The sequence below is a fragment of the Simochromis diagramma genome, unplaced genomic scaffold (genome assembly GCF_900408965.1).
Source record: "Simochromis diagramma unplaced genomic scaffold, fSimDia1.1 OVJJ01000155.1, whole genome shotgun sequence".
Taxonomy (NCBI): Eukaryota; Metazoa; Chordata; class Actinopteri; order Cichliformes; family Cichlidae; genus Simochromis; species Simochromis diagramma.
Genome location: NW_024387413.1, coordinates 33290 through 46480, shown reverse-complemented (window position 1 = coordinate 46480; position 13191 = coordinate 33290). Strand labels below are relative to the sequence as shown.

General features: G+C 39.4%; 1 protein-coding gene and 1 long non-coding RNA gene across 5 annotated transcripts; one reads left to right on the top strand and one right to left on the bottom strand.

Annotated features, from left to right (window-relative positions):
- The first annotated feature begins 613 nt into the window (after nucleotides 1-613).
- LOC120720818 (CD276 antigen-like) lies at nucleotides 614-3524 on the top strand. Its single transcript, XM_040010615.1, has 8 exons — nucleotides 614-739; nucleotides 832-943; nucleotides 1080-1400; nucleotides 1540-1803; nucleotides 1960-2247; nucleotides 2381-2482; nucleotides 2561-2609; nucleotides 2909-3524. The coding sequence occupies exons 2-8, from the start codon at nucleotides 850-852 to the stop codon at nucleotides 2910-2912; spliced, it is 1122 nt and encodes a 373-aa protein (XP_039866549.1). The 5' UTR covers nucleotides 614-739; nucleotides 832-849; the 3' UTR covers nucleotides 2913-3524.
- An 874-nt stretch (nucleotides 3525-4398) lies between these two features.
- On the bottom strand, nucleotides 4399-11475 carry LOC120720819. Of its 4 annotated transcripts, XR_005693058.1 has the most exons (4): nucleotides 11264-11342; nucleotides 11129-11163; nucleotides 9144-9190; nucleotides 4399-6123 (listed from the first exon to the last, which is right to left on the bottom strand). It is a non-coding gene; the product is annotated as an uncharacterized LOC120720819 (long non-coding RNA). The 4 variants fall into 4 exon arrangements; XR_005693054.1 differs by lacking the exons at nucleotides 11129-11163; nucleotides 11264-11342 and adding an exon at nucleotides 11362-11475; XR_005693056.1 differs by lacking the exon at nucleotides 11129-11163 and having other exon boundaries at nucleotides 11264-11372.
- Nucleotides 11476-13191: the final 1716 nt, after the last annotated feature.

Here is a 13191-nt window from a genome sequence, read left to right as displayed (position 1 = left end):
GATGCGCTTGTATTTAAAAGATTCCTTCATGTAATGATCTGCTAGAGGGTGTGGGGGGGCCACAGCCCCGTCCTCCAGGGCATGAAGCAGGTATGGAGGAGGTCAAAACTCCAGACATCCAGAGGCCCCCAGAACACAAGAGACCAAGGAAGACCAACAGAGGGGCAGCCGCGCCACTGTCCCAGAAAGAGCTGAGGAGAGTCCCAGATGAGGGCTCACTCAGCAGCCGTGGAGCAGAAGCCAGGGGGGGGTTGCAGTTGCAGGTTGCAGAAAATTAATTCATCTTAAACAGTGTTAAGAGTGTATTTAAAAGAACTAAATATCAGAAACTGAGAAAACTGAGAACATTTTTCTCAGACTTTCTTGTTTGTCAACAGTGTGGACCACAGGCCAGCTCCACTGGGGTTTGTTGAAATGTACCACGTTGTCCTTAAAGAGTGAGAAATCTAATCAGGAGGTCAGAACTGTGTTATCAGTCCATACAGTGAGCGTTATTTAGCAGAGCTCAGCCCCTATGGCCCATATCTGCCAACAACAGATCAGATGGCCCCTCTCTCTCTCTCTCTCTCTCTCTCTCTCTCTCTCTCTCCCTCATGTTGCCCTGTTTCCATCTTCTCTCTAATTAAGCCCACATGGCTGATTTGATACCAGGTGCAGGTGTTCACAGGGCTGTTACCTGCCTTTGGACTTCCTTTTGTCTCATGTCTGTTTCAGCAGGTTCCATCATGAAGTTGTGCAGGTAAATTGGATACTTTTGGTAACATTAATCATAAAAGCCTGTTCCTCTCAGTGAAAGCGACATTTCTAAAATACAAACAAATCTCTCTGCAGTCCAGTGCTCCATGTGAAATGACATGTTACAGGATCAGAATTACCAGGATTGGCAGTACCATGTGTCTGGTGATTGTCATGTTTCTGTGGATTCTGACCATTTCCAGAGGAGGTGAGTGAAGCATTCACTAGCACCAGCTGAGTCAGACTGAGAAATGGCTCACTTTAATATTTCCCTTCATGTTACTGCAAAATATTTTATGTGCAAAACTTCATCAGTCATTAACAGTCTTTATCTGATGTTTCAGATACTGAAGTTTCCTGTGTTTTCATGACAACGTGCATCTTACCGTGCACTTTCCAGGGAAACACTAGAGGAGTATACATCCACTGGATGCACTTGTCAGAGGGACACCCTCTTGTATACTTGTACTATGGCAACAAAGACCAGCTCAGAACCCAGGACCAACAATTCAGAAGCAGGACGTCGCTGTTCCAGGACCAGCTCTCCAAAGGAAACGCCTCACTCCAGCTGACAGGGGTGCAGGTTCAGGACGAGGGCAGATACAGCTGCTACATCAGCACCATTAATACAGAAAAGGATTCATTTATCAACCTTAAAGTGCACAGTATGACAAATCTGAGGTTTTGGGGGATTTTCTTTTCTTTTAAGTGCTCGATATTTCAAAAGATTTATACCAACCTCTAATATATGTAGCAGTTGTAGTGTTACGTTGAAAAGCCACAGGTTTACTCTGTATTTTTCAGCCCCAGTCAAAGTCAGCATTCAGCATGTAGGAAACAGGATCACCTGCAGCTCAGAGGGCCTCTACCCTAAACCTGAGCTCACCTGGTCAACCAGACCTCCATCCAAGGTGACCTTCAAGAATACAACAACAGTCGAGCAGACCAAGCAGCAGCTCTACAACATCAACGGTTCTTTGATAGCTTCACTCAATGAAAGTGATCGAGTCTACAGCTGCACTGTGAGCACTCAGAGGAACAGGAGGAGAGCCAGTCTGAGGCAGCTACGTGAGTATGACCTCACATATGAGCTAGGAAATGAGGTTGAAAGCTGCTTATTGTTGAATACTGAAACACATGCATTAGATTTACACAGAAGCACTTCATGTGTAGGCTGTTCATCTATACCTGGCATATGCTCAACCTTCTTCTGTGTTGTTTCAGCTTCAGTTACTGGCAGCTTCACTGAAACCACAATCCCCTGCCCCAGCTTTAACACTTCTCCAACAAGCCTCATTTGGAGATTCCTTAATCGTGCAATTTTGGAAAAGACTGGGTCTGGTTCCAACTACACAGTCTCAAAGGAGTGGAAGCAGCATGTGAAGGCTGTATCAGAGTTAGGAAGCCTCACATTACTGGGCTTATCTTCAGAGAAGGAGGGAATATACACATGTGAGATTAGTAATGTTGAGGAGATGCTGATTAATTACACCATTATTCGAATAAGTCAAGGTAAAGGGATTTATGTTGCATCCTTCTAATCCACAAAAGCAAGAATCATTCAAAACTTTTTGACATACAAACAAAATAAATATATTGAGGCATCCAGGAGAAATTTAAAAATTAGATTCTTTTCCTGTTTCAGGAAATACACACATGACTATTATAGCAATTACTGCAGGGGTGGTAGTACTCGTATGCATCCTATCGTCAGTCTGCCTGGTGCTGTACTGCAAAAGGAAAAGAGGTAAAAGTACATTCTGCCTGTACTACTGAAATAATTTGTATATTTGTATCAATCTTATGGATCCAAAACATGTCTCAGGTCAGCAAGAAAACAGCATGACAGCGTCAGAGAGTGGTGAACCCAACATGTAAGTAAATATTGTGAATAAAAATGCACACCGTGCTATTAGTTATCATATTGGAGAACATTTTTATCATGGAGTTAGGACCAGTTTTCTCACACATGAATCTAAATATTCCCTAAAGCCAGTTTAGTCAAATAAGAATTCCCTACTTGAGATCTTACTTTGATGAATTCAGCTTAGCCAAAATAATTTCAGTAAAAAGTTCCAGAATAAGAGTTCAAAAACTCCTTCAGTCTGACAAATGGAAATTCAAACAATAAAGATGAATTCTAATTGTTGTAATGCTTTTACCTCAATTTCAGTTAACAGAGAAGTTGAACTTCATGGATTTAAAGAAGCAAAGTCTCCTGTGAGCTGTTAATAGACTAAACATCCCTGTGATTCATCGAACTAAAGATTGCATAACTTAATAACTGAATTTTAAGAAATGTTTGATATGTAAGAGTAAACCACAGCAAGATGAAGAAAAAATGATCTTCTGCAGTGGGAACCCAACTGTCAGCCAGGCACATGAATGTTTTATGCAGTAAAATAATGTGAAAGGAAGCTATTTGGCTTCACATTTGATTGATGGAACTGGAAGTGACCTCATCCCAGTTACCACTATGACTGAGATATTTTACACTTTCACCTACAAACTGCATGATTTTAACGACTAGCTGCAGGTTTTATTGTCATAATAAAAATGTGATGGACAATCAGGTTTTTGACTTTTTAAAATATTTTTGTATTTAGTTTATTTATCTATTTACATCTGTGTTTGGGTTTCTAAGATAAGAGCATTGCTATCTGCATGCTGGAAAGATTTCTATGGGACTACAAAATTATGACAACAGACTGCTACGGGTACCAAAGATTTTGTAACCATCTACATCACCTCAGTCATTAAAAAGGCAATTCTATATGTGCTTAACTTTTCAGCTATGTCCAACATTTGGTCCAGAGTGATCATAAACACAAGCTCTATAAACACCACATCAGCGAGGCCTACTGATACGGATAAGCCTTGAAGATCAAGATTCAATTCAATTTTATTTTTACAGTGCCAAGAAACAACAGTCGCCTCAAGGTGCTTTTTATTGTTAGGTAGACCCTACAATACACAATGATTAAATGGCTGGACCAAATTTTTCTCTCAAAGCAACATGAATGAGGGAAGAGTGAAGCAGGTGACTGACAGGAGGACTGATGGAGCATCTCCAGTGATCTGGGCTCTGTGTTGATGTCCTACGTTTCCTTCTGTAATCAAACAATAACAAGGGTCTTTGCTCTCCATGTGACACTAATATTTGGATTAAAACTTTATTAACTCGCTGTCTTTACACACAGCTCTTTTCACACCGATGTGCTGGTCCTCTCCAGTCCCAGCATATACACTATATGGTCAGTGATGACACTTCTGTGACATCATTGACCATGCGGCTCATAGAGGTGCCATTTAACCCCAGGGTAGTTGGCTTCATGGTGTTTCATCTTACATGTGTACTTGACCTGACAGAATTCAGTTCAAGTACAAGTGTTAATGGAGCTGATTATCATGGTCCCATAAGAGCACTAAAATCTGAGTATTAAGCTGTACATAAATGAATTTGAATGGAGTGAACTGTTGAGCAAAAGACCTTCCACACTGGTCCCAGCTGAATCGTTCAACTTCAGCGTACATGATAAAATTCTAATTGTTTTTTTAAGCAGTGAGGAAACTTTGGAAAATGAGCTAAAGATGAAGTTCAATTCTGTGTTTTAAACCCATTTGACTAAAACATTAATTCAGGTTGATCAGGACTGCACAACCTTTACACTGCAAAAAATGTTTTATTTGGGTTTTGGGCAATCAGACTCCCATTTTCACTGTCCAATGCCCTGAATAAAGAGTAAATATGTAAAAACAAAATGGACACGAAGATAGTTACAAACAGGATGCAATGATTTAAAAGCTTATAAAGACATGTTTTACACATGATAAAATGTTGAAAACAAAAACTGATAAAAATGTACAATTATAAGAAAAAAAAGAACATTTTGAATTTTATGGCAACAACACACCAATAAACTGGGGCATGGACCTCATTAATGTAGCAACTAGCAGCTTATGCTAACAATAAAATGATAGTGTTAATTTGGCAGTTTGTAGCATCAACAGACAGTGTTCATGCAACAGTTTTATGTTAAATGAACACCAGAGAAAAATCTACCAGCAACAAACAGTCAACGCTCACCACACCTATGTGACCAGAACCCAAACCAGAGTCTCAAGAAGCACAAGAAATAAACAATAGCTCAATAAATTTGCATGAACCATTATTAATCTACCAAGTATTGCTTTTTACTTACAAAATAACAAAGTAAAAATACAGAGGTACCGTTTCAATCTGCTTGAAAGCTTCAAAAATGTTTTAACGAATGCATACAGGAACTCTGTCCCTTGTTCTCATATTTTGTTCGTCGAGTTGACCTGAAACACCTGAAGCGAAACGATAGTAACGGAGTTGGTAGCAATACTTCATGGTGCTGTGACCGCAGTAAAATCTTCTAAACAAGTGTTACAAAAAACATAACTGAAGTCAGTGAACAGCAGTAGATTTGCACCAATATCTGATCCAACTTGTTGACTCATTTGGATCAGACTGATCTACCAACCAAACGTAGAACTGGTGCATTTCTAGTCACAACTTTAAGGTTTTGCTTTACTGTGGATGAGCTGATGTTGTTTCAAGTGACCCTTCACAGTAAAAGACTTCCCACAGTTACCACACATGAATGGTTTAACTCCAGCATGGATGAGTTGGTGTGATTTTAAGTTCCTTTGGTGAGTAAAACACTTTCCACACTCATCACAGCTGAATGGTTTAACTCCAGCATGGATAAGTTGATGTGATTTTAAGGCACTTTGCGAAGTAAAACACTTTCCACATTCACCACAGATGAATGGTTTAATTCCTGCATGGATGAGTTGGTGTGATTTTAAGGCACTTTGCCGAGTAAAACACTTTCCACATTCACCACAGATGAATGGTTTAATTCCTGCATGGATGAGTTGGTGTGATTTTAAGGCACTTTGCCAAGTAAAACACTTTCCACACTGGTCACAGCTGAATGGTTTAACTCCAGCATGGATAAGTTGATGTGATTTTAAGTTCCTTTGGTGAGTAAAACACTTTCCACATTCACCACAGATGAATGGTTTAATTCCTGCATGGATGAGTTGGTGTGATTTTAAGGCACTTTGCCGAGTAAAACACTTTCCACACTGGTCACAGCTGAATGGTTTAACCCCAGTGTGGATGAGCTTATGCCTCGTCAAGTTACTCTTTGTAGTAAAAGATTTTCCACAGTCAACACAAGAGAAGCATCTTTTCTTATTGTGGAAACATTGGTGTCTCCCGAGCTGCCTCCTTGTGATAAAGCTCTTTGCACAAAGACCACAAGTGAATGATTTCTCTCTCTTTGCTTGTGTGAGGTTAGCATTGTCATCATCGGAAGAGTGCCGAGGTCTCTGTCGGTTGTTGCTTCTTTGTTCCTGTAGTGACAGAGAAACAAACCAATGAGATGCAGTAAAGGAAAAAGGGTAACCTATGATGTGGATGAAGTTAATGCAGTTTGATACCAGAGTTATCAAACTACACTGTGCAGAGTTACTAGCATCTATATAAGACTCTGCTCAGGTACATCGATTCATATATTTTCTTTTGTTTATCTAATTCAGGGTAGCAGTTAGGCTGAAACCTATCCCAGGTGACCCTGGTTGAGATGGGAGGTACACACTGGACACCAGTCCAGTACACCAATCAATTGCAGAGCGAACACAGAGAGACAAACAGCCATTCACACCTACAGCCAGTTTACAATTTTCATTTAAGGAAGCCAGAGTACCCGGAGAGAACCCATATACACAAGGGAAGAACATGAAGACTTCATTCCAGTGGATTTGAACCCAAGGATCTTTTTGATGTTAGGCGATTGTGCTAACCACCACCGGCCACCCTCAGACACAAATAATAAATATTTATTAGGTTTATCGATTTCAATTTCTCCCACTTTACTTTTAGAATAGTCACTGTGGGCTACCTGTGTCAAAAGGTTCATTTAAAAAACATAATTTAATCTTAAGTTTGATGAAAATGTCACTTAAAGTACAGAGTTTAAAATCTCACTGCTACATGTCAGCAGCAGACTGCAGTCAACTAAATTCTGTCTTCTTATCCCTCCTACTTTAAGTTCATAGTGCTACCTATCACGGCCCTGACAGCAGCCTTAGACACTGTTGATCACAACATACTGCTATCCCGCCTTCAACATTGTGTCGGTTTAAAGGGCACTGTCTTAAAGTTTTTCCAGTCCTATTTGAATAATAGGAGTTTTTCTGTTCACCTTGGTGAACTGTCATCTCCCAGAGCTCCTTTAACCTGTGGCGTACCTCAGGGGTCCATACTAGGCCCCCTGTTGTTTATTCTGTACTTGCTCCCTCTGGGCGATGTGCTCCGTAAACATAATGTGTCCTTCCACATCTTTGCCGATGATATTCAGATCTACCTCCCTCTGAGGTTGAACTGCAATGTTTCTTTGCAGCCGCTACTCTCCTGCTTGTCTGACATTAAGACTTGGATGACTCTTAACTTCTTACACCTTAATGAAAGCAAAACTGAAGTCATCGTGTTTGGGCTTCCCAAAGATCCCAACTTCTCTCTTGACTTTTTGGGACCCCTAACCTCCGATTGCACTTCTTCCATTAAGAGTCTTGGTGTTATTTTTGACAATGCTTTTAAACTTGATAAACAAATCAGCTCTGTAGTTAAGGGATCTTTTTATCATTTGCGGATTTTAGCCAAAGTCAAGTCTTACCTTTGCAGGAACGATCTAGAAAGAGTGGTCCATGCTTTTATTACTTCACGGCTAGACTACTGCAATTCCCTCTATGCTGGCCTAGATCGTTCCTGTCTACATCGCCTTCAACTGGTGCAGAACGCTGCCGCTCGCCTGTTGACCGGTTCAAAAAAAAGAGACCACATCACTCCGGTTCTCTGCTCTCTCCACTGGCTCCCAGTTGCCTTTAGGATTGATTTTAAAATCTTACTGCTGGCTTTTAAGGTTTTAAATGGCACTGCACCTTCTTACCTGTCAGAACTCCTTAGTACTTATCGCCCCAGGAGATCTTTGAGGTCAGCCGACCTGATGCTTTTAGATGTTCCCAGGTATAAATTAAAGACAAAGGGAGAGAGGGCGTTTGCTGTGGCTGCACCCAGACTGTGGAACAGCTTACCTCCTCACGTCAGACTCTCCAAAAGCCTAGAAACTTTTAAAACCGCTCTTAAAACTCACCTCTTTTCATTGGCTTTTAGAAAGGTTTAATTTATTTTGTTTTATTTATTTTTATTTTATTTTTATCAGCGAGGTGTTACTACGAAATTGTGTTCTATTGTATTTTTATCTGTATTTACTGTACAGCACTTTGGTCAGCCTTGGTTGTTTTTAAATGTGCTCTATAAATAGACTTGACTTGACTTGACTTGACGGCCGCTGTAGGACAAACATCTCTATCTGTAGCGAGTGTAGGCTGTCATGTCAGTCTGACGTTTACATCACCTGGTGTCTGTCTGTATTTACTCTGGAGGAGGATGTAAATCTTTGTGAAAGGAGTCTGATAGTCAGTGAAGCTCACCTCTGACATGTGACAGCAATAGGGAGTCGAGTTGTTGAGAATATTCTGTCCGTTTCTTTGCAAGCTCCTTTGATTCTGTCCGTAAGTGTTGCTGCGAGCTGGCCAGTGTTAAGCAGTTCTACAAACATTTCTTAAAAGTTCTTCGAACTCAATCGAACAATGCTGGACTCAGACACTTAGGAAACAAACTCTCATACATCTGAAAGTGTAATCTGGTCAGCAGAGGAAAAGATTCTTATTTATTCCAGATATTGTTACAATTTCCAATTTCTCTGCAGATTAGGCATCTGACCCTCACCTCAGCATAGCGGTCACAGGAGTGAGCCTCACTGACTCCCTCTAAATAAAATCCATTCAAAGTTTTGCCTCATCCACAGTAAATAGTGGATGTTCCACTGGCATTATCAAGTAAACGGTGATCTGACAGCGTGCACCCACTAAATAAACGCCAGGCAGAACATTTGAAGTTACTCTGGGGTGACTGAGTAAAATAAAATTTAAAATATCAAAAAATATTTAATTGTCACATATAGAGTACAGAGAGAAGATAATATAGTAGCTTCCACAAACCAGTGCCCAATTCTACGTTTATGAGAACGCATCAGTTTGTTGGAAGATGAAAATTATACACATATTTATGAGCAAAACATTCTGCTGTTATGTAATTGCAACAAAAGAAATACTTGCTGCACCTTTAAATGTAATTTAAATGCAGTTTATGAAGAATGTGAATAAGACATGCATTGTGCTTGACTTTTTTTAATTGATAAATATTCTTTTGCTTTTACTGAATAAGTTACAGGTTTTGAACAGCTGTCTAACAACAACAGATGTTCAACAGATACACACAATAGCATTAACCAAAGACAGATTTTTTTTACCTTTTGTGAAGAATCCATTCAAGTCTCCTCTTCCTATCACCAATCACCTGTGAGATTAAACACATTGGAATTACCAGCACCGATTAACCAACCAGCGGGCCGGATTAGAGTAATGACTTATGTTTGAAACCCCTGAGCTTCATGCAAATTTGACTGTTGGGACAAACATCCAACAAAACTCTGCAGATACATTTTGTGCATCCACAAATACCAGTTGAGGCAGATAATATAATTTGAAAATTAAACTGAATGCTAATTAATGCCCCTCAGTCCAGCAGGTCCAAATCCATCTGAACCCAAGAGCCAAGCTTTAGGGTCTGGGGGTGGCTTTAAAGGAGGTCATCCTGAGGGTTGAATCCTGTGAATACTGATCCCTCCCTGCAGGAATCACTTCTGTACAAAGTTCAACTTATTTTTCATCACAATAGCAACAGATCAGGTCTTAGTGAAAGCTGCAAGAGCATTCAGCAAACTAAAAGTCACAAAGGCTCTGAGACCGTACTCACACAATCGCAGAAATAACACTTAAGTACAGTTTGGTTAAAACTAGAGATGGCACGATACCACTTTTTTATGTCCGATACCGATATCATAAATTTGGATATCTGCCGATACCGATATGAATCCGATATAGTGTTTTTTAATCAACAAAACTGTTTTTTAAATATCTTGCTGCATTTTGTATAAGTTCATACTCAAGTTCAAACAACAAACACCTAAAGCTATTCTGTTATACCTGTGCAAAAAAAAAATTTCATAGTTCAGCAATGCTGATCAATCTAATAAACTTAAACCTACACCATCCTCCCTATTCTGGTATTTTAAAGAGTACTTAGCATAAATCTTAAGCAAACCTAACTAAGGGTTCCAACTCCCAGCAACAACAAAAATAAAAAAAATAAAAAATAGGGAACCACCCCTCACGCTCCACCTCCTGATGCTAATCGACGTAATCAACCTTAATTTGATGCAGTGTGAAAAAAAATGCACAGAAATCAATTATTTTTCAAGAAATATAAATAGATTCAACATCTTTCTTCAACAAAATTGCAGACTGCACAGATGGTACCTTCCCAAAGGAAAAAGTACTATAGCTTACTAGGGTTATATATATATATATTATATATATATTAGACTTAATAGTTACTATACAGTAATGGACTTCTATTCCTTTTACATCAAATTAAAACTTTGGGTGTCAGATAATTATTTATTAAAAGCTAGACATTTTAAATGAGAATAAGAAAGAAAAGTATGTCTTTGTGCCCCCTTTTCCCTGTTAATGCCCTATCGGCCCCCCTGGCTAAACTTTGCTAGATCCGCCCCTGCACAGTTACCAGCGTCAGCTACGTAGAAAAAGATCCTCGAGTAGAAAGTAATATTAAATACATTCTAACAACAGCTGATCAAGCTTAAACGTGCTGCTGTTGTTCAGCCACTGGTTTCCTCTTTCTGGTGCAAAGTGGGCCAAAAGCAAACAGAGAGACGGATCGGGACAGAAAAGCCGATCAGCTGATCGTTAAGCAGTTTCATGATTGAAGTAGCAGCAAGAAGAGGCAGTGCTCGTTTGTTAAGCTTAACGCAGGAATGCTTTACAAACATTCAGAGATGGACTTACACACTTGCTTTACTTCTCTCGGGATAACTTTGTCGGAGATGAAATGCCGGGTTGCTAGCGAAGCTCCAAATGCTATCCAGACCACCGACAGGTCCCGCATGCCACAGCCGCTCTATCACGTGATGCATACTGCTCCGACGTGCTAACGTTCTGAGGTGAGTTACGGCGTGTTGCAAGTTTTGTGAGGTGCTTTCGTGATATTTAATGGATCGGATTACATTTTTTATTTTTCTCCGATATCCAATCCAGTAATTTAGGTCAGTATCGGACCGATACCGATACGTAATATCGGATCGGTCCATCTCTAGTTAAAACATTCAAATAATTGAAACAAATAATAGAAAACACCCTCACACAATAATAATACCTAGTTCTGATGGTTTCTGCTGCTTTGCCAGATTACTCCAGGAAAAAAAAAAAACAACCACAATCAACAATCACAGCAAGTTTTCAAATGTATAAAAATAACTATCTATGACAAAACTACAAAGGCTCTCCTCACCTTTAGAGGAGGCCAGGGCACAAACTGAGAAAAACTCTGTGAAGAAGCTTTAACAATTTTTGGCTCATTAATCAAAGACCACAAACAGCTTTTCTCACCTCTGCAGATAAACAGACATTACCAACTCGGTTCTCCACCAAGAATTCTCCAGGTGAACAACTTTGGTTTGATTGGAGGTTGTTCCACCAGTTCAGAGCTGATTTGGCTCCACCTGCTGGTCTGGAGTTTAAAGCAACAAACAGGAAGATAAAGGTTCTCTTCTTACTCCTGCTGACAAACGGTGAAAGGTAATTTACTCAAATAATGGAGCCTACTTATGGAAAAACTTGGGCCCCCTTTGTTACTGTTTCTACACCTTATTTTTTAATTTGGAAAATGCATACATGCCTATTATAGTAATTACTACAGGGGTTTGCTGTACTGCAAAAGGAAAAGAGATAAAACTAGGTTCTGTCTGAACTACTGGAATAATTTGTATATTTGTATTGATCTCATGGATCTAAAAGATGCATGACAGTGTCAGACAGTGGTGAAACCAATATGTCAGTAAATCTTAGAGTTCAAAAGCCCCTTCAATCTGGAAATTCAAAAAATACAGATGAATTCTAATCGTTGTAATGCGTTTTTCCCTCAATTTCAGTTAACAGAGAAGTTGAACTTCATGGATTTAAAGAAGCAAAGTCTCCTGTGAGCTGTTAATACACCAAACGTCCCTCTGATTCATCCAACTAAAGATTCCAAACCTTAATAACTAAAAAGAAAAAAGTTTGATATGTAAGTGTAAATCAAAGGGAGCTGAAGAAAAAAGGATCTTCTGCAGTGGGAACCCAAGTGTCGCCCGGCAACGTGAATGTTTTATGCATTACAATAATGTGAATCAAATGTTTGATTGATGGAACTGAAGGTGACCTCGTCCCAGTTATCGATATGACTGGGATATTTTACACTTTCACCTACAAACTGCATTATTTTAAACTACCAGCTGCGGTTTTTATTGAGATAATAAAAATGTGATGGTTCATGTTCACTCAAAGCAACATGAATGAGTGAAGAGTGAAGCAGGTGACTGACAGGAGGACTGATGGAGCATCTCCAGTGATCATTGCATGAATAGGATTTCAGTGTTTTTTTAAGTTTAAATTGGTATCTTGAAGAGGTTCTATTCAGATGTTCTGTGTTGCTGTCTGTACTCAAACAATAAAAAGGGTTCTTGCTCTCAATCTGACACTATTTGGATTAAAACTTTATTAACTCGCTGTCTTTACACAAAGCTCTTTTCACACCAGTGTGCTGGTCCTCTCCAGTCCCAGCATATACACTATATGGTCATTGATGACACTTCTGTGAAAGCAGAATCAGAAAACGTTATTTATCCCCACGGGGCAATTAAGCAACACATCAATAAATTTGGGCATGGACCTAATTAAAGTAGCAACTAACAGCTTATGCTAACAATAAAATTATAGTTTTAATTTATCAATCTGTAACAGACGGTGTTCATATAACAGTTTTATTTTCGTCTCAGGGTCCCAGATTGAACCAGAGAAAAACCTACTAGCAACAAACAGTCAAAGCTCACCACACCCTTTGATCAGTAACCAAAACAGGGTCCCAAGAAGCACAAGAAATAAACAATATAGCTCAATAAATTTGCATGAACCAGTATTGCTCTACCTAGTATTGTTTTGTACTTACAAAAAACAAGCAAATAAAAGAAAAAGGAAAATACAGATGTAGCGTTTCAGCCTGCTTGAAAGATTCAAAATGTTTTAATGAATATATACAGAAACACTGTCCCTTGTTCTCATATTTTGTATGTGGAGTTGATCTGAGACAGCTGAGGCGAAATGAAGTTTCTTCAGTTCTAGGTTCAAATGGTGGAGAGTCCCAGATTTAAGCCCTGTGGTGACACTCCCACTCTGTTAAAG

Coding starts and splice junctions, on each gene's coding strand:
- LOC120720818 (XM_040010615.1), top strand. CDS start 850: ATGACATGTTACAGGATCAGAATTACCAGGATTGGCAGTACCATGTGT. Junction 944..1,079: donor TCTGACCATTTCCAGAGGAG/GTGAGTGAAGCA, acceptor CTGATGTTTCAG/ATACTGAAGTTTCCTGTGTT. Junction 1,401..1,539: donor TATCAACCTTAAAGTGCACA/GTATGACAAATC, acceptor TGTATTTTTCAG/CCCCAGTCAAAGTCAGCATT.